Source organism: Aphanomyces astaci, assembly GCF_000520075.1.
Source record: "Aphanomyces astaci strain APO3 unplaced genomic scaffold supercont1.2, whole genome shotgun sequence".
Lineage (NCBI taxonomy): Eukaryota > Oomycota > Saprolegniomycetes > Saprolegniales > Verrucalvaceae > Aphanomyces > Aphanomyces astaci.
In genome coordinates this window covers 1,626,213-1,650,414 of record NW_009798265.1, presented here as the reverse complement: position 1 = coordinate 1,650,414, position 24,202 = coordinate 1,626,213, and the positions used below count along the sequence as shown (strand labels likewise).

At 54.8% G+C, this 24,202-nt stretch overlaps 8 protein-coding genes across 23 annotated transcripts; 2 read left to right on the top strand and 6 right to left on the bottom strand.

Annotated features, from left to right (window-relative positions):
- Nucleotides 1–296: 296 nt before the first annotated feature.
- Nucleotides 297–3,499, bottom strand: H257_01466 (hypothetical protein). 5 transcript variants are annotated; one of them, XM_009824684.1, is made up of 6 exons: nucleotides 3,482–3,499; nucleotides 2,237–3,433; nucleotides 2,037–2,185; nucleotides 1,827–1,985; nucleotides 1,257–1,783; nucleotides 297–1,212 (listed from the first exon to the last, which is right to left on the bottom strand). In XM_009824684.1, exons 2-6 carry the CDS (start codon nucleotides 3,113–3,115, stop codon nucleotides 380–382), a joined length of 2,547 nt encoding a protein of 848 aa, XP_009822986.1. In that variant the 5' UTR covers nucleotides 3,116–3,433; nucleotides 3,482–3,499; the 3' UTR covers nucleotides 297–379. The 5 variants fall into 5 exon arrangements, with proteins under 5 accessions (XP_009822986.1, XP_009822985.1, XP_009822988.1 ...); XM_009824683.1 differs by having other exon boundaries at nucleotides 1,827–2,185; XM_009824686.1 differs by having other exon boundaries at nucleotides 2,237–3,482.
- On the bottom strand, nucleotides 3,475–7,576 carry H257_01465 (hypothetical protein). Of its 6 annotated transcripts, XM_009824676.1 has the most exons (11): nucleotides 7,120–7,576; nucleotides 6,964–7,072; nucleotides 6,728–6,906; nucleotides 6,488–6,671; nucleotides 6,023–6,412; nucleotides 5,601–5,974; nucleotides 5,460–5,550; nucleotides 4,605–5,393; nucleotides 4,457–4,539; nucleotides 4,143–4,377; nucleotides 3,475–4,086 (listed from the first exon to the last, which is right to left on the bottom strand). In XM_009824676.1, the coding sequence occupies exons 1-11, from the start codon at nucleotides 7,536–7,538 to the stop codon at nucleotides 3,634–3,636; spliced, it is 3,306 nt and encodes a 1,101-aa protein (XP_009822978.1). In that variant the 5' UTR covers nucleotides 7,539–7,576; the 3' UTR covers nucleotides 3,475–3,633. The 6 variants fall into 6 exon arrangements, with proteins under 6 accessions (XP_009822978.1, XP_009822981.1, XP_009822982.1 ...); XM_009824679.1 differs by having other exon boundaries at nucleotides 6,488–6,906; XM_009824680.1 differs by having other exon boundaries at nucleotides 4,457–5,393.
- A 207-nt stretch (nucleotides 7,577–7,783) lies between these two features.
- Nucleotides 7,784–10,288, bottom strand: H257_01464 (N2,N2-dimethylguanosine tRNA methyltransferase). 5 transcript variants are annotated; one of them, XM_009824671.1, is made up of 11 exons: nucleotides 9,812–10,288; nucleotides 9,540–9,761; nucleotides 9,399–9,468; nucleotides 9,179–9,336; nucleotides 8,831–8,905; nucleotides 8,715–8,775; nucleotides 8,462–8,670; nucleotides 8,250–8,393; nucleotides 8,118–8,189; nucleotides 7,942–8,062; nucleotides 7,784–7,890 (listed from the first exon to the last, which is right to left on the bottom strand). In XM_009824671.1, exons 1-11 carry the CDS (start codon nucleotides 10,265–10,267, stop codon nucleotides 7,844–7,846), a joined length of 1,635 nt encoding a protein of 544 aa, XP_009822973.1. In that variant the 5' UTR covers nucleotides 10,268–10,288; the 3' UTR covers nucleotides 7,784–7,843. The 5 variants fall into 5 exon arrangements, with proteins under 5 accessions (XP_009822973.1, XP_009822975.1, XP_009822974.1 ...); XM_009824673.1 differs by having other exon boundaries at nucleotides 7,942–8,189; XM_009824672.1 differs by having other exon boundaries at nucleotides 7,784–8,062.
- Nucleotides 10,289–10,848: 560 nt separating this feature from the next.
- Nucleotides 10,849–15,821, top strand: H257_01463. 2 transcript variants are annotated; one of them, XM_009824669.1, is made up of 13 exons: nucleotides 10,849–11,443; nucleotides 11,501–11,989; nucleotides 12,048–12,260; nucleotides 12,318–12,572; nucleotides 12,639–12,914; nucleotides 12,967–13,071; nucleotides 13,126–13,341; nucleotides 13,442–13,834; nucleotides 13,912–14,357; nucleotides 14,416–14,723; nucleotides 14,775–14,986; nucleotides 15,042–15,140; nucleotides 15,208–15,821. In XM_009824669.1, exons 1-13 carry the CDS (start codon nucleotides 10,931–10,933, stop codon nucleotides 15,766–15,768), a joined length of 4,086 nt encoding a protein of 1,361 aa, XP_009822971.1. In that variant the 5' UTR covers nucleotides 10,849–10,930; the 3' UTR covers nucleotides 15,769–15,821. The 2 variants fall into 2 exon arrangements, with proteins under 2 accessions (XP_009822971.1, XP_009822972.1); XM_009824670.1 differs by having other exon boundaries at nucleotides 14,416–14,986.
- Nucleotides 15,822–15,937: 116 nt separating this feature from the next.
- On the bottom strand, nucleotides 15,938–17,370 carry H257_01462 (hypothetical protein). Its single transcript, XM_009824668.1, has one exon. It carries the CDS (start codon nucleotides 17,294–17,296, stop codon nucleotides 16,079–16,081), a length of 1,218 nt encoding a protein of 405 aa, XP_009822970.1. The 5' UTR covers nucleotides 17,297–17,370; the 3' UTR covers nucleotides 15,938–16,078.
- A 380-nt stretch (nucleotides 17,371–17,750) lies between these two features.
- H257_01461 (hypothetical protein) lies at nucleotides 17,751–18,414 on the bottom strand. The gene is made up of 3 exons (XM_009824667.1): nucleotides 18,135–18,414; nucleotides 18,027–18,089; nucleotides 17,751–17,966 (listed from the first exon to the last, which is right to left on the bottom strand). Exons 1-3 carry the CDS (start codon nucleotides 18,389–18,391, stop codon nucleotides 17,822–17,824), a joined length of 465 nt encoding a protein of 154 aa, XP_009822969.1. The 5' UTR covers nucleotides 18,392–18,414; the 3' UTR covers nucleotides 17,751–17,821.
- Nucleotides 18,415–18,506: 92 nt separating this feature from the next.
- On the top strand, nucleotides 18,507–21,117 carry H257_01460. Of its 2 annotated transcripts, XM_009824665.1 has the most exons (7): nucleotides 18,507–19,235; nucleotides 19,278–19,932; nucleotides 20,006–20,055; nucleotides 20,154–20,401; nucleotides 20,449–20,537; nucleotides 20,606–20,716; nucleotides 20,769–21,117. In XM_009824665.1, exons 1-7 carry the CDS (start codon nucleotides 18,553–18,555, stop codon nucleotides 20,952–20,954), a joined length of 2,022 nt encoding a protein of 673 aa, XP_009822967.1. In that variant the 5' UTR covers nucleotides 18,507–18,552; the 3' UTR covers nucleotides 20,955–21,117. The 2 variants fall into 2 exon arrangements, with proteins under 2 accessions (XP_009822967.1, XP_009822968.1); XM_009824666.1 differs by having other exon boundaries at nucleotides 20,606–21,117.
- A 202-nt stretch (nucleotides 21,118–21,319) lies between these two features.
- On the bottom strand, nucleotides 21,320–23,486 carry H257_01459 (hypothetical protein). The gene has a single exon (XM_009824664.1). The coding sequence runs from the start codon at nucleotides 23,469–23,471 to the stop codon at nucleotides 21,366–21,368; it is 2,106 nt and encodes a 701-aa protein (XP_009822966.1). The 5' UTR covers nucleotides 23,472–23,486; the 3' UTR covers nucleotides 21,320–21,365.
- Between the last annotated feature and the right edge of the window lie 716 nt (nucleotides 23,487–24,202).

Genomic DNA, 24,202 nt, shown 5'->3' with positions numbered 1-24,202 from the left:
CAGTCACTCGGGCGGGGATGGGCGTCATCCAATCCCGTGTCACTTTGTGCTAAAAAACATCCAATCGCAGATTAGGTCAAAGTATCCGTCGACGTTGTCGCGTCACGATCACCTCATCGTGTTTGATTGGTGGAATTGCATTCAGTTTGTGCATTCGGCCAATCAGCGTGGGACAAATCCACGTCTTTGTCACGAAACGTACCCACAACCCCTGCATCATCTATGCACCGAGGCCGTCGCATATATTTTTGTGGAGATTCCGTGGATTTTCCCTTGAAAGGTGGGGACAGAAACGATGCTTGGTATACGTATGTATTATTTATTGCGGAAGTTTTCCACATCTTCTTGCCAGAATCTACCGGTAATTGAAACTTCGTTGTTATGGCGACGGCGGTGGCGACGATGTCGTCAGGACGTCGTCTTTCCGCATTGCAGTCATGAACATGGCCAACGTGGCTTCCGTGCTCATCGGTGCATGTGCCATGGGAAGCGGTGGCATGTACCGATCATGCTGGCGTTGAGGAAGCGCGTCCAGCGTCACTTGCATGCCGTCGAATGCAAACCCACACGGGCTTCCCGATGCTGTTGCTTGACGAGGGGGCAGTTTCGGGTACCGTTGGCTAAAGTGGGTGAGCAGCACCAACTGCGCTTGCATGCGGTGTCCAACTTCCAACGCTTCTCCGACGGTGCTATGGTTCTTCTTGACCGCATCTTCGTACATGCTGTCTTCAAACGTAGCTTCGTGGATCAACACATGGGGTCGAAACCCTTCGTGGACAAGGCGGTCGCACGGCCGCGTGTCCCCCGAGTACACGACCTTCATGCCGGTGTGGGTGATCAGCACAAGCCCGAACGAGTCGTGGCAGTGGTGCACCGGCACACTCCACAGGTTCTGGAACCCCGTGAGTCCCAGCACCATGCTTCGAAGGGGGTGCTGGGGGTGGTTGAAGTCCACGCACGTGACCATGTGCACGCCATGGAGCCACGCGGCGCGCCAGCGTGCCACGTACGCCAACACGGCGTCGGGGGCAATGACTACCAATGACGTGGCAGGCTGAGCGTTGCGCACGAAGGCGCGATGTCGCTCCAGCAACACTCGAAGCAGCCCGCAGTGGTGGTCTGCGTGTTTATGCGATACCCAAATACACTGCAACGTGCGTAGTCGCGCCGACGTCGCCAGCCCAAACTGCCGCCACAGCTGGCCAAACGTACCTACGAAGCTATGTCAGCCTTGTATTATGAACGATCGATCGTACCTTCGCCGCAGTCGATCAAGATGCCATGGGTCGACGGGGGGCTGTAGTCCAAGTAGATGGCGCTGCTGTTGCGCAACTTGGAAGGCGCGGCACAGCCTGTACCGAGGAACGCCAGCTTGGGGGCGTGACTAGGCGGTCCGGCGGGCTCCACTGAACTTGGTGCTGATACTTCTGTAGCCAGCCGCAACGTACACGTCCGATAGTGGAAACCGATCTGTTGGTTGGATTTCATGGCAGTGAGCTGGCAGGTCAGCCCTGGCTGTGCCACGTGGAAGGTAGTCCCGGCACTAGATCGAAGCATGAGTCGAGAGGCGGCCGACGTGGGAGTCGCGGTGGCGATGGCTTGGAAGGGCGACGAGAGAGGGAACAACGCCGCCGACTTGGCGTGCAACTGCAAGCGAAGGCGGGCGGACGCTTCGAAGTTGAAGGCACACGCTCCGTCGCGGAATTCGTCCAGCAATTGCCCGTCAAAGAGCAAATGGCGCGTATGGCCAGCTGTCGAGTGCGCGCTTACCCACGCCATATAACTACAAAGAGCGTCAGGATAACACTAGACATATGTAGATGTACGTGGGGTGCAGTGCCACAGACGACGGAGTCAAGTGCACGACCAGAGCTGGATGATGGTCTTGGCAACTGGTCAAGAGCGCCGTGACGTGGGGCAGCCACGTCATATCAGGGACATCGACCACCCACGCGATCGTAGTGGAATCAGACGACGTTTTGAACCTAAGATTGTCGCTCATGACACGGGCGAGAGGGAGAGATGTGTGGACGTACTCGAGGACATAGCAAATGACTTGGTCGTACTGAATGGGGGACGGTCGCGACGTCGACGGAGGGGTGAGGAACACGTCTGTGACACTGTCGATAGACGCCCCCTTGAACTTTTTGGTCCCATCGTCCTGGGTGTTTTGTTCGAGGGGTCGCTACTGTGTCACTGAGTGCGCGTCCCGTTGTGACCATGAGGACGTACGTACTTTTGTGCTGGTCACGTATTTCTGACCCAGCATGGCTTTGAGCTGGTCTTCTCGGCCTGCATACATTTGCAAGACCGAGTGCAGTCGCGGCAGCATGCTTGGGTTGTGCCGGGTATAGAACGTCCGCAGCCACGTCTCCATGCTGTTGGTGTCATCTTCGTCGTCACTGGATGATGCTGTGGACGCCAGCACTACATCTTGGCTGTCGTCATTGGGCTCTGCCTGTCGTGTGTTCGTAGAAACGTCCGAAACGACGACAGTGTCGTCGCTGTTCGAGCTGGTGCGTTCATCTTTCCGAGGACTAGTCTGAACGGTCTCTGGTTCGTCATCATTGGCTTCGTCTGGGGCTGCCAAGGGACCGTACTTGGCCACCAGCATGTGCTTGAGGTCGTCGTGGCGGCCTTGGTACTTGTTGAGAATCACTTGAATATACGGCACTTTGGACGGATCTTTGTCTTGATAGTACGATTGGAGCCACTGGAGCATCGGCTGGTCGTGCGCCAGCGCTGGTCGCGACACCACGACTGGCTCGCTCTTTTTCGCGGGTGGCTCGACTCGCTGCTGCTTGCAATGGCGACAGGTTGATGATGGAGTCCCATGACGTGGCAGCCCCTGGGTTCGTCTTACCGACACCGGTGTGATGCGCACGTAGCGGTCGTCGACAACAGGATCATACGATGCAGCGCTTGTGTGGCTAATGTGGGAGGGCGGAGGTGACGGGCTTTGGCCAGTGCGACCATCACTCTCCACTTCCGAGCACGTGATCACGGGGTAGTTGCGACGGGCAAAGCTCTTGGTGGAGCTAACAAATGCATGGGTGCCACGCGGGCCCACGACGCTCAGCTCTGGCGTGCCGCACCCACCCAGCGCCAAGATCATGCCTGGAATGCCACTGCACGTCTAAAGATGCTGGTCACGAGAAGTGGAGTCGAGGGATTACCAGTGGATCCAGTCGAGTGAGAAACATGGACGTCAACGAGCCAAGTTTCAAGCCGTTTTCGTTGCACAGGCGCTGCGTGCCTTCGCCGCAGTTTACAATGTACCTAATCCACGCCATCACATGATGCATGAATCAGGCGAAGCACTTTACCGCCTGACCACCGTCACGTCGTCACTGTAGACGCCGTGCTTTTTAATGCTAAACACGACGGAGGACTCTGTGCCGTCGGAGCCAGTCCCGACCACTTCCAAAGACACCTAAGGACAAGCTAAGAACGACGCCAGCGGCGCAACAAACCCACGCACCGACGTCTGCATCATCATCCGAGATTTTTAGGGTGGCGGACCCAATGCGCGATTGCTGGATCGGATTGGATGTTCAGTGAGCCAATCAAATTCGAGTAGTTTTTTGGCAAAAGAAACAAGTGGTCTGTAACACTATATTCAATACATTTCGCTTACGAAATCCAATATGGCTGCTTGTGCGCCAGGACGTAGATAAGGTCGTTCCCAGTCATGATGTCATAGGGCTTGGGGTTGACGTACGCAAATCCGTACGGAACCGGTCGGTGCTGTTCAGGAATTTCAATGCGACTGGTGGGGTTGATCAGGGGGGTCAGCGCGCCTTCTTCAAAGGGCTCGGGGGGAGGGGTAACCTCTTCCATCCCCGTGGGGGACATGGGCGGCAACGGCGTCGATGCCTCCGCCAGCGCCGTGTGGTCGACACAGCGGTAGATTCCCAACGTCAGGATGGCGTCCGAGGCGAGGAGGTGGTCGAACACGTAGCCAAAGGTCTTGCCCACAAAGTCCATGGGCATCTCACACGTGAACAACGCGCTGCGCTGGACGGCCATGCGGGCGGGGGCGCCGGCTTTGACTGGCGAGCTCACGTTGGGAAACACAGCCGTGTGCTACGAACAATGACGAGTCAACGAGGGGCCAACGATGATGATGGCGACGACTCTACCGCGCGAAGGGCCGAAAAGACAAACTCGCGGACGATGTTTTTGATCATGGGGTTGAAGAACTGGTTGATCATGAGACTATCGCACAGCGACGTGCTGTACGTCAAGCCCGACGCAAACGCGCGCGATCTGGAGAAGCTGCCGGCGTCCACGAGTGACAGCTCGCTGTTCGGGTCGTCGTCTGCCGTGAACCACGGCGTCGACCCAATGTTGTGTGAGATAAAATGCACATTTGCCCTATATATATTATCGATCGCATCATCATGCCGCACGACAATCAATCAGTTTTCACAATCATGGACATAGCTTTGTGTACCGATTCACCAGTTCCGTAATCACGCTGGGCGCCCGGGCAGGTCCCAGCAGGCTTGTGATGCTTTTGTGCGTAGCAATCGACGACTAGGGGGCACAAAGCACACTCAAATGACGACGATATCATCAAGACCTTTCTCGTGCGCACGTACCGCGTCGGCGAGCAACTCGGCGCTGCTCGTTTCGGCAAACTCGCCGCCGCCGCACATGAGCACAATGCGTCGCGCGATCTCGACGCCGCCCCGCTTGAGGGATTCCAAGCAGATCTTGGTGGTTTCGACAAAGTACAGGTCCGAGTAGCACGACAGCGGCTCGTACGACTCGCGGGTGGGCAGTTTATGCGTCAAAAACACGATCGGATGGTGCTCCTTGATCACGGGGCTGCGCAACGGCACGACAAAGTACTCCATGTGGTCGGGAAACGTCGGCGCCAAGAGACACACGACGATGGGCGACGACGACAGCTTGAGCTTGGTCATGTCGAACACGACGCACTCTTTCAACGTGCGTTTGTGTATCTGGCCTGCGGGTTTCGATTCCTTGGCCGACCACATCAACATCCGCGAGTTGCGCTTCTTCCTCAACGCTTGGGGGCCACCTCCACCCGGGGTGGTGGCGCTGCTGGTTCCTTTCTTTTTCGGCACGTCCGCGATTATAGCCAAGTCGTGCAGACTGTCGGCTTTGAGCATGCTGTGGCTTGACACACCCGGCTGTTTCGGCGTCGTTTCCTTGGCCATCGACGTCACGTTGTCGGCCGTTTTGCGATCTTTGGCAATCACAAACCCGATTTCGTTGCCGCGGCACCAGTACGTGCTGCCCGGGTTGAGTACAATCGTGCCATGGCCATCTGCCGACAGCACGTGGATCGCAAACAAAATCACTCCGTTGCACCGCGAATACACCCACGCAGACACTTCGGCGAACGTCAGGCCTTCAATCACCTACGGTAGTTGGTTCACAACAATGAAGGGTCCTCGTGTGATTATGGGATATGGGTTGGTTGTTACGTGGGGCGGGGGAAGCTGGACCGAATACAGCTCGTGGCTGGCGCCGTGCAGGTATCGAGATTCCCACGTATCGTCCAACTCAGTTTCGCATCTAACAGCGGCATCTCAAGATGGTGGCTAGAGATGGGAGAAGGATGGTACCCCGCGGTGGTCGTGAGGTTGTATATGAACGTGGAAAAGCCGGGGCAGAGGCAATTCTGCGCCAAGATCGAGTGAATCACTTCGGAAAAGCACAGCACGTTGTTCTGCTCAATGTCATGGAACAGATGCTTGTTCGACGACAGGTGCAGCTGTGCGTAGATGGGCACGTCTTTGGCCACTCGATGCGCCGCCATGGCTCGCATGAACGTCCGATGGTCGGACAAGTTGACGTCTTCCTGGCCAACTTTGCGGGTGAGGACGAATATGGCGCTGGCCGTCGCACACGACGCGCGCGCGGCATCATAATCGTGGAGAATCGACCCTTTCAGAAACGTCGTGCGTTTCGCCACGAACGGATCCAGCAACATGGCGACCTATCAAAAGCAACGGGATGAGAGCTTGATGATGCTAATGAATCGTACGAGATCAGACGACGGGTCTTCGTCTGACATGACGGCGACGCGCGTGTCCACAAGGTCATGGTCTTCATGGAAGATTTCGTTGAAGAACTGTTCGATGCGGTTGGGCGTGAGGTCGCCGCAGAGGACGATGTGCTTCATGCGCTTGGACGGCGTGAGCACGGCATACTCGTAGGACGAGTACGACCCGTAGATTTCAAAGAAGATGGAGAGCTGGTACGGCACGACGATGATGAGCAGCACGATCAAGAACATGACAAAGCACTTGGTCAGCGTGTTGTCGGCCGTGGGGTAGTTCATCGCCACGAACAACAGCAGCGAGTTGAAGCACGAGTGGAAAAACGTCCACTCGCCATTGTACGTGTCCATGTCTCCGTACGTTGTCTCGGCAATCTAATGTCAGGCGACTTAGTACAATACTATATATCGATATTGACAGAGATATTTATGTATATATTATGTATGTACCTGGATGACCCCGCCCGAGCAAAAGAGCAGGCAAAAGATCTGCAAATACGCGTTCACGGCGAACAGCGTGAGCGGCGTCATGTCGTTGTGGAAGCGGTTGATCACACGACGCACTTCCACGTACACCTTGAGGAACCGAAGGGGGTACACGAAGCGCCAAAACGTGCCCGACGTCCAAAAGTTGCTACAATGATATGAAACGATCACGAGGTGGAAATGGATCATTCGTGTGGCGGGTACTAGTTTGCCATGAAGAACGACACAGGCAAGACGGGGAAGATCGTGCCCAAGTTCACGAAACCGGTGAATGACAACATGTCGTCAAGAGGTTCCGTGGACAACGCGATGCCGCGGAATGCAAAGTCGATCAAGAAGAAGCTCGCGAGGAGCAATTCCGCGTGCCACAAGTACACGAGGTGCTACGACGATGAGATGGCACATCATGTTGACGAATAGCAGGGAAGTATTATTGATACCGCATCGTCAGGAAGGTAAGTGTAGGTGACGTATATGCACGCGAACGCGACCGCCGACACTGCCTCGACGATGTCCACAATCGAGCCAACGTCGCTCTGGTCGAGAAATCTAGCACGGTGGAGATGTGTGAACTATCACGTGCTTCGTAACCATACCGACTGAGACGATCGCGGCTTTGTCGGCGCACGTCCATGTGGATGTAATCCCACGCGCTCTTTTCGCCTTTCTTGTCGTTCCACACCTTGTTCTTCGCCACAGCAGTAGATGGTATCACAGGACTACTCGGAACACTCCCATAGGTTTGGGGCGAAGTTCGCTTGAGCAATGGGGAACGAACGTCGGCGGCATTTAGTAACGCAGTCGAGTACGGCTTCGGAAAGGCCGACGGACCCGACGTTGAAATCGGAGGCAACGAGCTACGCGATGATGGGACCATCGCAGTGGATGGTTCGTTCGAAGCGTAGCGTGACGTTGGCAGTGTCGGCGATGAAGAAGGTCCAGTTCCATCTGCTGAAGCGGTCCCATAGCTCGTCGACGGCCCGGCGCCTTGACCGCTCAATGAGCGCGACTCCATTCAGAATCGTCAAAGATATCCAAGGAGCTGCAGTGGATATGTTTGAAATTTATATTGTAACACCCAAATCTCAATACGAAATGTAAGTATAGTTTACGATACTTTTTGATATAATTACTGAAACGCCTCTCCTTCAACCAGCTTTTTGCCTCATGATTTTCGCCGAAAAGGGTAAAAAATTGAGATATTCTGTAGCATATTTTTGGCAAAAAACGTCCAATGGTCTTCGTAGAGAGTAAGCCAAATTCCGGAATAAGTAGAAGGTTTGTATACTTGTTTTAGTCGCATATTGCTAACTCCATCATCTACTCGTCCACTTTAGGCTTCTTGGCCTCGGGTTCTTGGTGAGCTTCTACAACACAGCCGCGTATTCAAACCAATTCCATCTGACAAAACCACCTACCCACAACGTTCGCCAGCTCACTCGGTGCCAAGCCCCGTGCGCGACTCTTGGGGCCCCAGTGGGCTTCAGGGTTCTTGGGGAAGCGCAGCGCCTTTTCCTTGTCGGCCGATGGACGCTTGCCCTAGTCACCACCGTCACATCCACGCAATACAGTATTCCAAGGGTGTATATTGTACCGAGAATTGCGCTTCAAATGCCGGCTCCTTGGCCAAAATGTTGACGCCCACGTCGTGGTTGTCGTTTACTCGCTACGTCGATCGATCGTTCATTCGTAAACTGACCATATATATATATATATATAGACTTGCCTTTTTATGGATCGGATGCTTCTTCACCCACGAGCGCATGATGTCCCACACGACGTGGTTGGGGGCGTTCGTCTTGACGGCTTCGGGCACTTTGTGCGACTGCGATACGTTGTACCCGGCGTTGATGAGCGCCACTTGCACTTGCTACGGTCAGCCACCCCATTACTACCTACTAACCCTAAACTAGTCCAACGACTAGTACTAGTACGTACGTCCATGCGGGGCTGCTGGCAGTGGAGCGTCTTGGACAGCCCCGGCAGCGTGTAGTACAGCGGCGCGTCCTCCTGCACCTCCTCCGACACGGACGTGAGCAGGCCGTGGAGCCGGTCCTTGGTCGGGTACTTGGTGGGATTCTTGAGCACGTTGTCGCGGATCTTGAGCACCAGGTCCTTGTTGTGCAGGGGCGCCGACCAGATCGGACCTATCGTTCCTTGGAATATGCGACATCGTTTGGGACTGTCGTACCAGACATCTTGAAGCGTCGGCCACACTGATCGCACTTGCCACTGCCCACCACATCCGGTTCCTACGAGCCGTGTATCGTCAAAAGCATTCATGCATGCACTACAGAGGTAACAGACCACGAACGACGCGTGGTACGTTTTGCCGTTGAATTTCCCAAGCGATTGCAAGTGAAAGCTGTCGCACCCGGTGCACTGTGCACATGAAAACACGAGTTAGTCGTTATTGTCGATTTGATAGTACAAATTTGGGGAGGGGGTGCAATCGAATCGAATCGATCCACAATCGATCTGATTGGTTGAATTTCATTGAGAAAGTTTTTGATTGGTTAATACTTTTGAGCTCATCTGAAGTAGCCAATCAAAAGGATTTAAATTCCAACGAGAAACCACAACACAAAATTTCACTCGAAAGCACAATAGTTATATTTGGTTTATGATGGAGTAGTAGGTAGTAGTAGTAAGTACCTGGTACACGTACGACTGTTTAGTCATAGACGCCTTGACGTTGACAGGGGACTTGTACACACGGACGAACACGCGCACGTAAAAGTCAATGCTGCAAGAAATGATGGGCACAATGTGCTTTTGATACTTGACCGCCGCGGATTCAATCGAGTGCAGCACTAACAAGATGTCATAATCAACTAAACGTACGACTAACTAGTGGTGCGTTAGTAAGTAGTACCCATGCGGAGGGCGTTTTCGTGGAGGTAGTTGGACTTGTATGGCACGACTCCGTACCGCGAAAAGCAAACCTAATCATGACGAGATTTATATATATCGTGTTGAGTTGATATATATATATATATGAAATGAACAAACGTACGTCAGGGTCCTTGCCACAGAGCACGGGCATGTCGGTGCACGTGACGCAAAGAAGGCCGCCGTTGGCAATCGCTTGGACGGCGCCGTCGAGGAAGATGGACGCCGACCCGTACGGATCCAGGTCGATCACGTCAAAGTTGTCGGCTTCCTTGCGATGGCTGTACATGACGGACGTTGCGTCGTCTTCGTTCGGGATGAGTTTGTCCGTGCTCAGTTGGTTGTACTAGGAACAAGCCCCATGAGAATGATATGTGCCGATGGGGAGAGACGTACTTCGATGTTGCGCTTGATAGAGATGACGGCGGCAGGGTCCAAGTCGTTGACGAGGATCGATTGCACGCCCTCGATTTCCTGCAAGTACCGAATGGAGCGAAGGCCGCTGGCCGCCAGCGCCTCGAAGATTTTGAGGCCGTTCGTGTCGGCGTTGTCGCGGACATGCGCTTGGACTTCGTCGACCGTGGGCACCGCGTCATTCTTTTCACGCTTCCGCTGCTTAAGGATGGTTTCCTTGGCCCGTTCGTGCGCAAACTGGTTGATCACGGCGATGGAGAGGTCGCGGTTGAGTACTTGCACCTTGTTGTAGAACACTTGGTTGCCCTTGGGAAACAGGATCTTGGCGCGGCCTTCGCTGATGATTTCGCCTTCAAAGTCGGCGGCGGCTGGCGTTGTCATGATGGTTCGATGGATGCAGAGAGGACGACCGAGGAGAGGCAGGCGGCGCAACAGCATGCACGGAATTAATGGTTGTTGGCTGAACCAATCCCTGCGACGGGATTGGCTGAACCAAATCCCTGTGATTGGATTGGCTGATTCTTTGCAGAATTGAATCCTTGTGATTTGATTGGCTTTGGCGTTACAATGAAACCGTTTGAACTGTCACAACCGTCAAGTGTTGAATTGTGAACTCCTGAGAGCTGCGATTTCCTCTGGAGAAATATTGTTTATGTGTTTCCTCAGAAGAAATATTGTTTATATGTTTTTCTGGAGAAGCGACATGGAGAATGCATCGACACAACCAAATCTACAGTAACGTTACAGAAGAATCAGAAGAAGTGTTTAGCCAATCAGATTTGCAGGAAATCAACAGCAATTTCGATTTAGTGTGTGACTTCAATTAGTGTGATACCAAACACCTTTTTACATACAAATTTCAGTATAAAGATTCGATCGATAGATTTGGCGATTCAGCACAAAAGTCCAAATTTTGGGTAAAAGGGAGTCATTTCGCCAAAGGTTTTTTACGTTAGTTGGGGCGTGGAAAAGTGCAAAGTGCACTTCCGTATACGACGATGAAATTATCCGGATATCCCCTCGATTTGGATTCCCAACAAACGCGAGCAAAGCTGCGAGCTTCATCGCCTCGTTGTCGACCTCAACCAGACAGGTGATTGCATGGGGAACGTAGAGTCCGTCCATGGCAACGCCGGCGGTCGCCATGTTAGAGCTAACCAGAGCGGCGAAGGAGCCGTACTCGACACAGGGCTGGAGGAGCTGGAACAACTGCGAGAAGGATTCAGGCGGGTGACTTCGCTCAGTCGAAATGCCCCGCAGCAGCAGCAGCACGGCATGGAGAAGGACACATTTCGCATCATGGTGTTGCATGCGTTTCCACGCTTGCCCAAGACATTAGGGGAACGTCTCTTCGACGTACTCAACACGGAAAGGTCTGGGCTGTTGCAGTGGAGCGAGCTGTTGTCCGGATTGGACCTGACGCAGCACGTGCACGGGAACAAGGCGCTGTTGGTGGAAAACCAGTGCAAATTCCTGTTTGACGTGTACGACCTGAGCGAGTCGGGACAGCTGCAGCGCGACATTCTTGATCGCTTCGCCAACGTCATCTACGGCGTGCGCGGCATCCCCTCCATGGACGAGGCATTGCAAGCCCTGTTTGACAAGCCCGGCAAGGTTCAACACCTCCTGACCCTTCTCATATCTCTGATGATGTCTAACCACCTTGCCTAGGTGCCGACGCTAAGCTACGCCGACTTCTCGTCGGCCTTTCGCGAGAAATCTCCTGCGTTCTTGTTCACATGGCTCGAAACCCTCGCGCGCCACGTCGGTCGAAAGCCCCATCCGGCGATCCGCGATCTCCAGGACCGGTACAACGTCGTCCGGGTGCGCGAGCGCATCCAACGGAGCACGCTGCTGACGCTGGAAGAGATTTGTGGCCTGGAGAAGTGGTTCCAGCGGGCTCTGAGGGGTCGGCTGACGCTTCGAACGGCCGATTTTTTGCTGCAGGTGCTGGAACCCCACGTGTCTCGGCCGTTCTGCGACCTCCTGGCGCCGTGGCTTGGGGACAAGATCGACTTTGCCTCGTTTTGCGCGTTGCTGTCGAATTTCTGCAGAGGACATGCCCAGCGCTCGTTCTTGTTTCAAGTGGTTCAGGTGGATGGAAAGATTCCGCAAGCCAAGGCGGCGCTGTTGGCAACGGCAGTGGCGGCCTCGTCAGAGGTACTATATATATATGTATATTGCTTTCACCATTGATATATATTATTTCATGTACTAGGCAGCATCAACAGTAGACGAGACGGTGTTTACCGACTTGAACGAAGATCAATTTGGTGGGCTGCAGTTGTCGTCCCTCGACCAATTTGCAGATCGAATGGCGGTGGCGGCTTGCTGTCAGTTCGACTGCTGTTTACGACCGCAAGATCCAACCATTGAGAGCCGAATCATCGACGCCCGATGGACAGAATATGACCAGCCGCACGTGTCGCATGTACGCCATCACAGACATATATATCATTTTGTCTGAATAAATGATATATGGGGGTAGGTGTGGTACTTGGTCGATTCGACGTGGTGGTACAACTGGTGTGGGTACACCTCATTCCATCCCCTGAACGGCAGCCAAGGCGGCAACTTGGCTTTTCCGACGCTAGCGTTGGACACTGTCCAGCAGTCGGGGCTCCATCTGCCTGTGGGTGTAGACGAGACCAAGCGACCTGGGCCAATGAAGAATTGGAGTCTGCAGTACCGCCACGGCAGCCGGCGCCTCAAGCTCGACATGGTCGTGGGTCAGCACTTTCACGTAAACATATACATTCCATCATCTCGACTGATGTCCTCCATCCAATACATATATATGTATGCGTAGCTGCTGCCCGAACCAGTGTATACCACCCTCGGGCACTGGTACGGCGGGGGGCCGTCGTTTGGTCGGACGTACTTGGCGTCGTCGATGGAGTTGGAACTGTACCCGCTGGTGCTGCGTGTGGGCCGCACAGACGTCCGCGGGGATGTGACGGTGTCGGGGGAGGAGGTGGTGGTGGGGCGGGGCAGTCGGGCGGGTGCTGTGCTGCAAGACTGCTGCCATGTGCTCATCGTTCGAGACCATCACACGCGGCTGTGGTGCACGACTTGTGTGTCCAAGGTAAGCAAGCAACTCACACTAAATGTGCCTGTTTATATGACACTATTTGAAGGTGTTGGTGTTGCCAAACGACGCCCTTCCGTACGACCAATTGACCCAGGACTCGATCTTAATTGTCGAGATTCAAGATGCCGACGGGTCGTGGCCATTGTCCCAGGTGCATTTGGCAGTATCTGTTGTTATAAGATGGGTTTCTAAAGGGATTGTATAGACTGATCAAGGCGGGAAAGCGTCAGGAGATCGCGTGAAAGCAGCGGCGGCGCCCTCGTCTTGTTCGTACGGACTGGTGGGGCTTGACAATCTCGGCAATACGTGCTACATGAGCAGCGCCATCCAATGCCTCAGTCATTCAAGGCTTCTGTGCGACTACTTTCGCAGTGGCCACTTCAGATACGACCTCAATCTTACCAATAAACTCGGCACCCAAGTACGTACCGTACTATTACTAGATATACGAAACGAGGCCGAGTACTAGTTAATCCCTTTCAATCAACTAACCTCTTGTGTACGTACGTTTTGCTTGGTAGGGCAAACTGGCCGTGGCATTTGGCAACTTGGTGAATGTGCTGTGGAGCACCAACAAGAAGAGCGTAGCGCCAGTGCAATTCCGCAACGCCGTGGCCAAATTCAACCAACACTTTGACAATTATGACCAGCACGACTCACAGGAGCTGCTGGCGTGCTTACTCAGCGGCCTTAGCGAAGACTTGAACCGCGTCAAGGACGTTCCGGCGCCGATGGAGCAGCCGGACAGCGCCGGACAGAGGGACTCGGTCGTGGCGGACCAGTGGTGGCAGAACTACCTGCGGCGAGAGGTGTCGATTGTGGTCGCGCTGTTTATGGGTCAATACAAGTCGCTCTTGAGCTGCCACACGTGCCAGTACCAGTCGGCGTCGTTTGAGCCGTTCACGTTTTTGCAGGTAAGCCAGTGTAGTTGTGATTCTCCATGCATGAGCGGCGTCTAGTATGACGTGGCATCCCCCCGAATGTGTTGTAGTTGCCACTGCGCGAAACCGACACGTTTGTGCTCGTGCTCACGGTGGTGTTCCACTGCGGCCGCGAACCCATGCGATGCTCGCTCGAGCTGCGGCGGGATGGCGTCGTGGCGGATATCAAGCGCGCGGTCGCCCGGCAGGTGGGCTTCGCCGAGTCGACGCCGCTCATGGTGGCGTGTATCAACAGCCAAGAGCATACGATTCAGTCCGTGTACCCGGACCAGTTCAAGCTGAGCCTGATCAAGGAGCAGGAGCAGGTGGTGGCATACGAACTCGAAGTCGAACTGTACGACGCTCCCGAAGTCTCGCTCGACACGCGGCTGCATGTCGGTGATGCGGTGGGCGTCCAGAACGACCGCAGCCCTGTGCCGACCCACGCCCGCATCACTGCGTGCAACGCCAACGGCACGTACGACATTGCGTTTTGGACCGGGCGCGTCGACTTTGGGTAGTAGTACCTAATGACATGCTGTAATATGTGACGACGTCATGTGTGACTGGGTTAGGTACTCGCGCACCCGCCTCGTGCACTATGGAGGCAGCCACGTGTTTTTGAACGTGGTCCACCGGCGCCTGGAAAATGCGACAGTGTTTTTTACCGATCCGAACGTCCTGCGGCTGTTTGGGACGCCGCTGGTCGTAGCGGTCGTGCCACAACGCACGACGGGGTACCAGCTGTACACGTATATCTGGCGCCGGCTGCGGCGCATCTTTCACTGGTCGGCACCGCCCGATCCGGCTCAGATCAGCCACCTCCCTCCGTCCGCCAGCAGGGCCAGCGACGTGGCCACCGTGGCACTGGGCACGCATTTGGGTGCTGCGCTTCCGAAATGATATATATATATATGCTAAACAGTCTGGGTAGAGCTCACAAGGTTTGGGTTTTGCCTACGGTTGGTGACAATGGATGGCATGGCGTGCTCGCGGTGTCCGTGGCTGAGTGGCTGCCGCGGGTGCTTGGTCAGCAGCCATCCGGACGCGCTGCTCCAAGTGTGCGGGCGGGAAACCATCGCCATTGACTGGGACATTCAAACGATGGCGGAGGACTACGACGCCACCGAAGCCAGCAAGGTGCAGGTGAGCAAATCCCTCACAATATATGGAGTTAGTTGATCATGTTGTATTCCTGCAGGTGCACGCGTCGTTTGAAAAGCAAGCCAAAGTCCAAGCAGCAGTGTTAAGTCTCCAGTCATGCTTGAAGGACTTTACAGCGAGTGAACCCCTGGACGAAGTGAGAGCCTCCCCTTTCTCTCTCGACCGTTCGTTACACCCCTCATATACTATGATTGCTTTGGTAGGCGTACTGCAGTCGGTGCAAAGCGCTGACGCCCGCGGCCAAGAAGATGGATCTATGGCGGGTGCCTCCGCTGCTTGTGATTCAACTCAAGCGCTTTCAATACACAGCTACGAGTCGCAAGAAGCTGCGGCACTTGGTGCAGTTCCCTCTCAAAGGGCTCGACTTGACCGAGTTCTTGGTGCGATCAAGTCCAGATTCAGGGCTCCAGAACTGGCAGTTCCTCGGGGGGAAGCTGGCGCCCGACCAAGTTCCCGCCGCCGTGTACGATCTCTACGCCGTGGTCAACCATATTGGCGTGCTGGGCGGCGGCCACTACGTCGCCACTGTCTTGAGCGAAAGCGATAAGCGGTGGAAGTGCTTCAACGACCACCAGTGCCGAGACATCGACGAGAAGGATGTGGTCACGCCGTCTGCGTACATTTTGTTTTACATCCGGCGGGACATGAAGTCGCTGCCTGTGCACCAAGTGTTTCCTGTCAATAGCACGTCGCCCGTGCTGAGCGACGAAGAGATGGCGGCGCTGCTCCACGAACCTGATAGCTCGCGCTGCGTTGTTAGTTAAGTCCAATTGTAACCACAAACTACTACTACTAATATAGATGGGTCGTTCAATTGTACTACGTAGTACTACGTAGTACTACGTAGTAACCACTATTAATACTAGTACTAACTGTGTGGACGCTCGCAAGTTCACTTGACTTTAGCATTGGTACTGAGACTTAGACTAGTTATCGATTATCAGTGGACATACGTGTTATCTTTTAACAGGCAATTTGCACAGGCCTATCTATCGTATGGCGCCCACGAGCTTTTGATTTCAACGGCAACCTGTACTATTCTTACCAACTAAGTATTAATACTAACTAGTACTACTACCGAAACAGCGCAGTCCACTCGGGCTCGGACGCGACGATGCTGCATGCAAACCGATGCTCCACCAGCCCCACAAACATGCGCACACCCAGCGGCAGCACGTCGTCGTTGAAGTCGTACGAGTCGGAATGTAGGTCCCGCCCTTGCTCGGTTTGAGCTTGTTTGGTCCCGAGGAAGAAGAAGCACCCGGGGCGCTGTTCGAGGTAGTAGGCGAAATCCTCTGCCGCCATCATGGGCAGTCCGTCCTCCGACACGACGGCGCGCACGGTCGCCGCCACTTGCTGCACCACTTGGGTCTGCAGCGGGGTGTTGATCACCGTCGGGTAGCTCTCCACGAGGGTCACGGTCCCCTCCGCCCCATGCATGTGACATGTGTCGTGGACGATGGTTTCCATGCGGCGGCGGAGGGTGGCGGCGACGGCCGGGTCAAAGTCGCGCATGGTGCCACCGAGAGTCGCCGTGGACGGAATCACGTTGGACGTCTCGCCGGCGTGGAGCGTCGTGACAGACACCACCGCGCTCGCGTACGGCGACAGGCTCCGGCTGACGATGGTTTGGAGCGCTGTCACGATTTGGGTGGCCACGATGATGGGGTCGACGCACAGATGCGGCGCAGAGCCATGACCACCCTTGCCAGTGATGGAAATGGAGAATTCTTGCTCGTGCGCCATCACTGGGCCGCTCCGGACGTGAACGTTGCCGACCGGAAACCCATAGTTGTGGTACCCGTACACTTCGTCGACGCCGTCGAGGCAACCTCCTTCGATCATGGGAACGGCGCCACCGGGCCCTTCTTCTGCCGGCTGGAAGAGAAGGCGAACGACAGTGCCTTGGGGAAGGAGGTGACGACGGGGATATAGCACCATGGCAACTCCGGCGAGCGTGGCCATGTGCCCGTCGTGGCCGCACATGTGGGCGCATTGGGCGTTCTGCGAGCGGTACGGCAGATGTGGATTGTTCTCTGTCATGGGGAGACCGTCCATATCAGCTCGTAACGCGATGCAGGTTACGTTGTTCGAAGAAGTGGAGGGAACGGACGATGACGACTCGATGTCCACGACAAGGCCTGTGGTGGCACAAGGACGGATGCTCCCCTCGGGGATCTTTGCATGCTCCATCAGGAACTGCTTCACGCGGCTCTGAGTTTGGGTTTCTTTGAACCCAAGCTCGGGAAACGCATGCAATTCCCGTCGAAACGTTCGCAAGATGGGGTGCATTGTCGTGCACAATAAGATTGGTTTTCACTTTTTCTCATCTGGCAAAATGTACAAAACACAGCCAATCAGAAGCACGAAATCTTTGTTTTGGCTTCTCACTACAAATGTGTATATTATTACGTGGCATTGCGTCAGTGCCAAGTTGTAGTTGCCGTTGCACAACCCGACGCAGGGCTCCATCACTGGCAGTTCCTCGGGGGGAAGCTGGCGCCCGACGAAGTTCCCGCCGCCGTGTATAATCTCCACGCGGTGTCAACCACATTGGCCATGTCCTGGTCACGTCGTCACGTCTTGAGCGAGCGGTGGAATTGCTTTAACGACCACCAGTACCGCGACATCGACGAGAAGGATGTGGTCCGAGTCCGCGTACATATTGCGTTACATGAATCTGCTGTCACAAGTGTTTCCTGTCAGCAACTCTTGTGCGCTGAGCACTGAAGACATGGACGAGCTCGACCGTTCGAAGGCGAACTGGCCCCAGTTCAACAGCAAGGGAAGTATTATGTTGCCAGAGTAGATCAATTTTTAATGGGAATCAGTCCACAGATGTTGGGCTGTGGCCACTTGGTCGCGGGGGATTGTGGCGAGAATGGCGTCGATGTCGTCGTTGTCCCAGCCGTTGGCACAAAGCAGTTCGAGGTCACCCAGTTCCTTCCGCGTACTTTTCATACTACAGCATGGCCAAGAACGACACTGTGTCACATACAAATGTGTCAAACGTGCAACGTACAAGTGATGCATGCTGTCCAACGCTGGGTTACTCGTTTCTTTGAACTCCAGCATCGTGATGTATCTAAAGGCAGGTTGAATCCAATATAGGTCCAATCGAATTCCCCACCGACTCCCATTGCTCGTTGTTTCTTTTTGGATTGTGCTAAGGATGCTCTCGCAGTGCTGCAGCTCAGACCCCTGTATGCGGTGGGCTTCCTCATCGCCGCTGGGGCCGTCGGTTGCATTGTCATCTACTCTTGGAGAAGAGAGTCGAGGAAGCGTGCCTTGCTTGAAGTCACCACTTTGATCGCGCAAAGATTTGAGAGATGGCGACGACGTTCTCTTCTCCATCGAAGGCCGCGTCGGGAGGATGGGCGGCACCATGACCACGTTTATCTCAAACAGTTGCAATTCGAAACTGCCACGTTACCGATTGGTCACATTATATCAAATCAAATATTAATACAAGTTGTCCAATTGCATGGTACTTTTGGATCAGCTTGGCCAATCAAACGTGTCTCGACAATCAACCAGTGAGCTGGATCATGGACGTGATCGAGGTCGTACCGTTTGCCGCGGCGCGAGTGCAGGAACTGCATGAGATTCACGTTGCGAGCGGTTATGAGCAGTCCTCCAACACGAGAATACGCAAGAGTCGCAAAGACTTTCATCTTCGCCGTCGAGCCAATGCGTACAAGTCTCACAAGTTCCCCGCGCGGTTTCGAGTCAAACCTCGAGCCAAGCAGTCGGCCACTGGAGTCGAGGAGAGATGCCGCAAACACCGCCGACGCGCCATGCTTCGTCAAAAGTCGGATCGCTTGGCGACGCACCAATGGCATGCGAAGCGCATGAAGATGGGCAAGGTGGACGGCATATGGGTTTCCCTGCATCGCTTGGATCGAGGGACGGCCGCGGCTCTTCTCGCCCCGTCGACCGTCTGCGACACGTCGTATCTCTCCGTCATTGACGTCCATGGTCCCAAGGAGGACGTTCTGGAAGCGCTGGACTCCATTTTGGACGAATCTTTGACCGATGACGTGCTCCATGGCGATGTCGAAGGAGCGTCCATGTTGTATCACGCGGATGCATTTCCTATGAACGCCATCGGTCCCGCCCGCGTCATGTGCAAACGTAGCCGTGATGAAGATTCGTCTTCTCTGCACGTGTGGCTCTGGACGTATCCGAGTATGGTCCCGCCGTTGCTCTCCACCCTCGCCAGCCTCGACTCGTAAACGCTCACATATCTCAAATGTCTCTAACGGACTTCTAGGCACAACGTCTGCGTGCAGCGGCGAGCTGACTTGTGTCGCTTTGAGCTCCGAGGGCCCCAAGCCCCCCGCGTGATGACCCGCGTCTTCCAAAGCCACGATCGACTGCGCTGGACTACCAACCAAACTCTTGAAACATCCCGCATCCAGAGCTGGCAGTTTACCGACCCCCGAACGCAACCTAAAGCTAGAAAGAACACTGGGATGAGTAGCCTCGTGGACGCACCACCCGCGTCTGTGCCCGACCCAGCGTGCCCCGTCACCAAGGCCAAGCTCCCACCGACCGACGAGCTGACCGTGGCCGCCTTGAACGCCCGATTTGCGTCTGTGCTTCGCTGGGCCACCGAGCAAGGCACGGGCTACAGCCAGCTCGTGTCGCCGACTCCACCGGACCCGTTGGCCGTCCCAACCCCCCAACCAGCCGACGCCAACAACGCGACCGACTCGATCCTGTGGGATGCCACCGCCATGCCGCCGCCGTTTGTCCACGATCACATCGTCAACCAACCTCCACGGCGCCACAACAATCCATCGGACGCCGCCGTGCCATCCTTCCCAAGCATCACCGTGCAGAACGCCCTCGGATGGGATGTCATAGTGCACGCCAATATGGCACCCACCGTCCTCAAAGCGCTCGTGTTTGCAGGCGCGTCGGCGGTACGTACGAGCACTAAAAAATGTAGAGTGTATTCCACAGCTTTTACAGTGGTTTGCTCATTACAACATGTAGATTGGCATGGACGAGCGACAGGCCCTTCGCACCCGCCACCACTTGCTCAAGTACGTACCTCTCAATGCATGTACATGGTCAAAGCCTATGGGGCTTGTCATTGTTTATATCGTGGAATAATAATTTTATTTTGATATTTTGGTTCTAGCTTTCCAAGGGATTACCCCGACACTGGCGCTGGTCGTGAGTTTTGGGAGGCGGTTCGACGAGAGAAAGAAGCCAAACACACTGCGACACCCAAAGCCAAGCGCACGCCCTTCCACGCACTTCAAGTGGCGTCGCCGTTCGCTCCGGACTGGAGACTGCTCTTCTCGAACGACTTGACGGATTTTTGTGTCCTTCGCGGTGCAGAGTTTATGGAGCCTTTTCCGTTCTACAACCCATCGGCGAAACAAGGTACAAGATAGCTCGCGTATAGTTGACGACTAAATGGTTTGATTTAGACCTGGCGATGGTTCCAACGGCCATGTCCACGTTGATCTGTGTGCAAGTGGCCCTGCCTCGACGGGGAACTGTAGAAGACAATGCGATGGTATGAATACTGCATTTCGTATATATATATATAATATATTTATATGGAGGATTCACGCACAAAAACAGATTTGCTTTCCAACAGAACGCGACGTGGCCGAGTTTGAGCGGGACGACCGCTGGCAGGGCGAGATGGAGTTGACGGCCAAGCAAGCCAAGAAACGAAGCGACGAGATCGAGGTACGTGACGATATTCACAAGCGGAAGGGTCTCCGTGATATTGGACCTGTAGATGCGATCGGTGATGGGTTTCGTCACTTCCGTCGCGCATGTGCGGGGGTCGCTGCGCGCCGTCGGATTCTGTAGCTGCAACACGTTGCAACTTGTGTTTATAAGTCAGCACAAACCCCACGGGCTGGTCATGGTGCGCAATCCGTCGTCCAGACAGTACCGCCCCGCCCTCTTGACCGTGCGCTGATTAGCTGCTTTGAAGCAAACAGTTCTTGGTGTGATTTCGTAACATCTTGGAACCAAGGGCTGTCGATATCATGTTCAATGACTTCACATCGATTCTACGTACTAACTACTGTACATGCGAGCTACAGTTAAGCTTCCTTTGCCCGTGAGGGTTTACTCTCCCAATATACGCAGCAATTTATTTAGGATTAACTAACAGTAACGTGATGTCTATTATGGTTTCAAGTCGACTTGGCCGGCTACAGTACATTGGTGGACATGTCCACATGTAAGTACTGTACTCGTCCAGATATGCTCTGACAGAATGATCACATGTCCCCCCCCCCACCATCACAATCGTGACCAATGCAAACTCAAAACTACAAGTACGTAATTGCAAATCTCTATTTCATCCATGTACTACTACTACTGTTTACGCAGACCACAGTTCCTGGATGTATCGGTGGTTGTGCTGCAAGTCTTGGACGTAGCGCGTGGCGTCAACCACCGACTTGGCTCCGTGCGTCTGGACCAGCTCCACAAATGCCTTGTGCACGTCCGTGCCCATGAGCGTCGCGCCGCACACGTACACGTACCCCCCCGCAGCCAGCACCTTCCACAACGCCGCGCCTTGTTGGCGAATCAAGTGCTGCACATACACCTTTTGCGCCGAGTCGCGCGAGAAGGCCACGTGGAGGTCGGAGAGCGTGCCACTTGCTTGGTACGTTTCCAACTCTTGTTGGTACAAGTAGTCTTCGGATTGCCGGCGACAGCCAAAGAACAGCCACGTGGCCCCGACAGTTTCTCCGGCTTGTTTTTGGGCGTGACGCTCTTGGAGAAAGGCGCGCATGGGGGCGATGCCCGTGCCCGGTCCGACGAGGATCACGGGGGTTTCAGGAGAGGGCGGCAGTTTGAACGTCGACTTGCGGATGGTCATGCGGATGCTGGGCCACGTTCGCACTTGTTTCTTGCCTTGCTCGCCGTACGGATTGGCCACCTTTGGCTTGTCTAGGACTGCCGCGTCGGGGAGCGCCAGCTTGGCCAAGTAGTTAGACGTCACGCCTTTGAACTGGCGGCCTTCTGGTAGGTCCGACGTCGCGATCACTCCCAGCGTCACGTGGATGCGGGTGGGATGGACGACCGACGACGACGAGATCGTGTAGTACCGCGGCTGCAGCGACGGCAAGATGTGGATAAACGCCACCAGTGGGATCTGCAGCGACGGAAATGCTTCGATCACGTCGCCAAACGTCCGGTGCGCGTCCACGACCCATGTCTGGTACTCGGCCTTGCCGTCCGCCGACGCCAGCCGGAGCAGCCGGTCTTGGTCCACGGACGACGTCGCGTAATGGGCCAGCGCCGTCAGCGCTCCTTTGCGCGGCGCCGCGTTCAGGTCCAAGTACTGGCTCAGAATGGTGCGGATGGTCGCGGGGGTGGGGAATGGCAGCTTGGTCGCCTTGTCCAGAGCTTTGAGCTCCACGACGCCGTCTTCGTCAAAGCGGAGGGCGGTGGCGACGCGGGTGACGAGGGCGGGGTCGTTTTCCGGCAAAATCGCCAGGTTGTCTGCCGTCGCGTACGTCACGCCGGCGTGTTTGATGTCAAACTCCAAGTGCAACGTCGATCCAGACGCTGTGGATTGACGCAGTTGGCGCGTTTCGACCAGTTTTGCTTCCGTGTTGTGGAAGAAGTGTTTGGTCGAGTTTTGAATGAGGTCGTCCGGAATGGGCTTGGCGGTTGCCGATGCCGCCGCCGCCGCCACGGGGACCACGTCAAACGCGAGATGAGGCGCCTTGGTCTTGGACGCCTTCACATCTCCTTCCTCGTCCGACGTTTCCAGGTACCCGTCGGCCCGACGCAGCGTGGACCACAGCTTCTCCTTCCATGCATCAAAGTCCTCTTCGAGCGACCCGTCATCGTCCCCTTCTCCAAGAGGGAACACGCGTTGCGCGCCATGCTTGGCCAGCTGCGCGTCCACTGCACGGCCGATGGCGTTGTATTGCTCATACTGTTTGTTGCCGAGCCCGAACACGGTGAACTTGACCGTGTCAAACTCATTGTCGGCCAAGTGGCCGTCCGTGTCGTTCAGAAACTTCATAAATTCCACCGCATTGTCGGTGGGGTCGCCTTCGCCGTACGTCGCAACCACAAAAATGACGTACTCGAGGGTCTTGAGCAAGGACGGCTCGAACTCTTCCAAGTCGACCAGGTCCACGGCAAAGTACTTTTGATCGTTGCCCAACGACACCAATGTCTTGGCAAAACTCTCCGCCGTGCCTGTTTGAGATCCGTAGAACACGGTCACCAAAGGTCCGTTTACAACGGGCTTCTTGGCCACAATCGCGGAGCTTCCCCCCGTCAACGACGTGGTTGCCTTCACGCCAGTTGATCCGGCAGCGGCGGCACGGCGCTTTTCTTCTTGCATGGCCTTGTACCTCGCCTCAAATGCTTTGTCGGCTTCGTTTACTCCGGGGCGAGCGAAGAAGTACACGGAGATGGCGACCACCACCGCCGACGCCACATACACGTACAGGTCACTCATGTGTCTATCGGTGGGGAAATTGACGAATGAGATGGAAAGGTGACAGGGTTTGCGTGTTTTTAGCCAATGAAATGAATTCCGATCGATGATTGGTTAAATTGAAGTGTGCAATAATGGCAACAAGTAGCTGGTGTTGGGCAGTTTCTCCTTGTACACTACGCAGCCGGGGCCACCAGGAAGGACTGAGGTGCAGAGTAAGTCCGAAAATGGGGAATGAAGAGGGGTCAATGCTGATTTGGACTGGGTATGGTTGCCATCCGGTGGATTACGCACGAGGACTTTCTTAACGAATACTGTCAACAGTAGTACTACGTATTATATACTTCCTCTGTTTCATAATACTGACACCATTTCGAAATTCACTTTTTTCATATTACTGCCACCATTTCTCTATGATTGGCTGATGATACCAATAATGCATGTTATTGGCTATTATTCAAAAAGCAACTACTGCTGGAGCATGTTGGCCGCAACGAGAAGCGACACAGGGCAGGTGACATTCAACATCAGGGTGCCAGCACGTCTCATCGCGTCCTTGTGCAGATGCGGGAGTTTGAAATGGTTACCCCCACGGTGCTCAAGCACAAGACGCATGACAGCCTGCAAGGTAAGAAAAACATTGGCAAGCTTCTCATCGTTGAGCATGCCGAATGCCATCAATGTCGACGCAATGACATCATCAACAGAGCGGCTGACCACCTTGTACTGTAGAGACTGGATTGAAGCGAAGA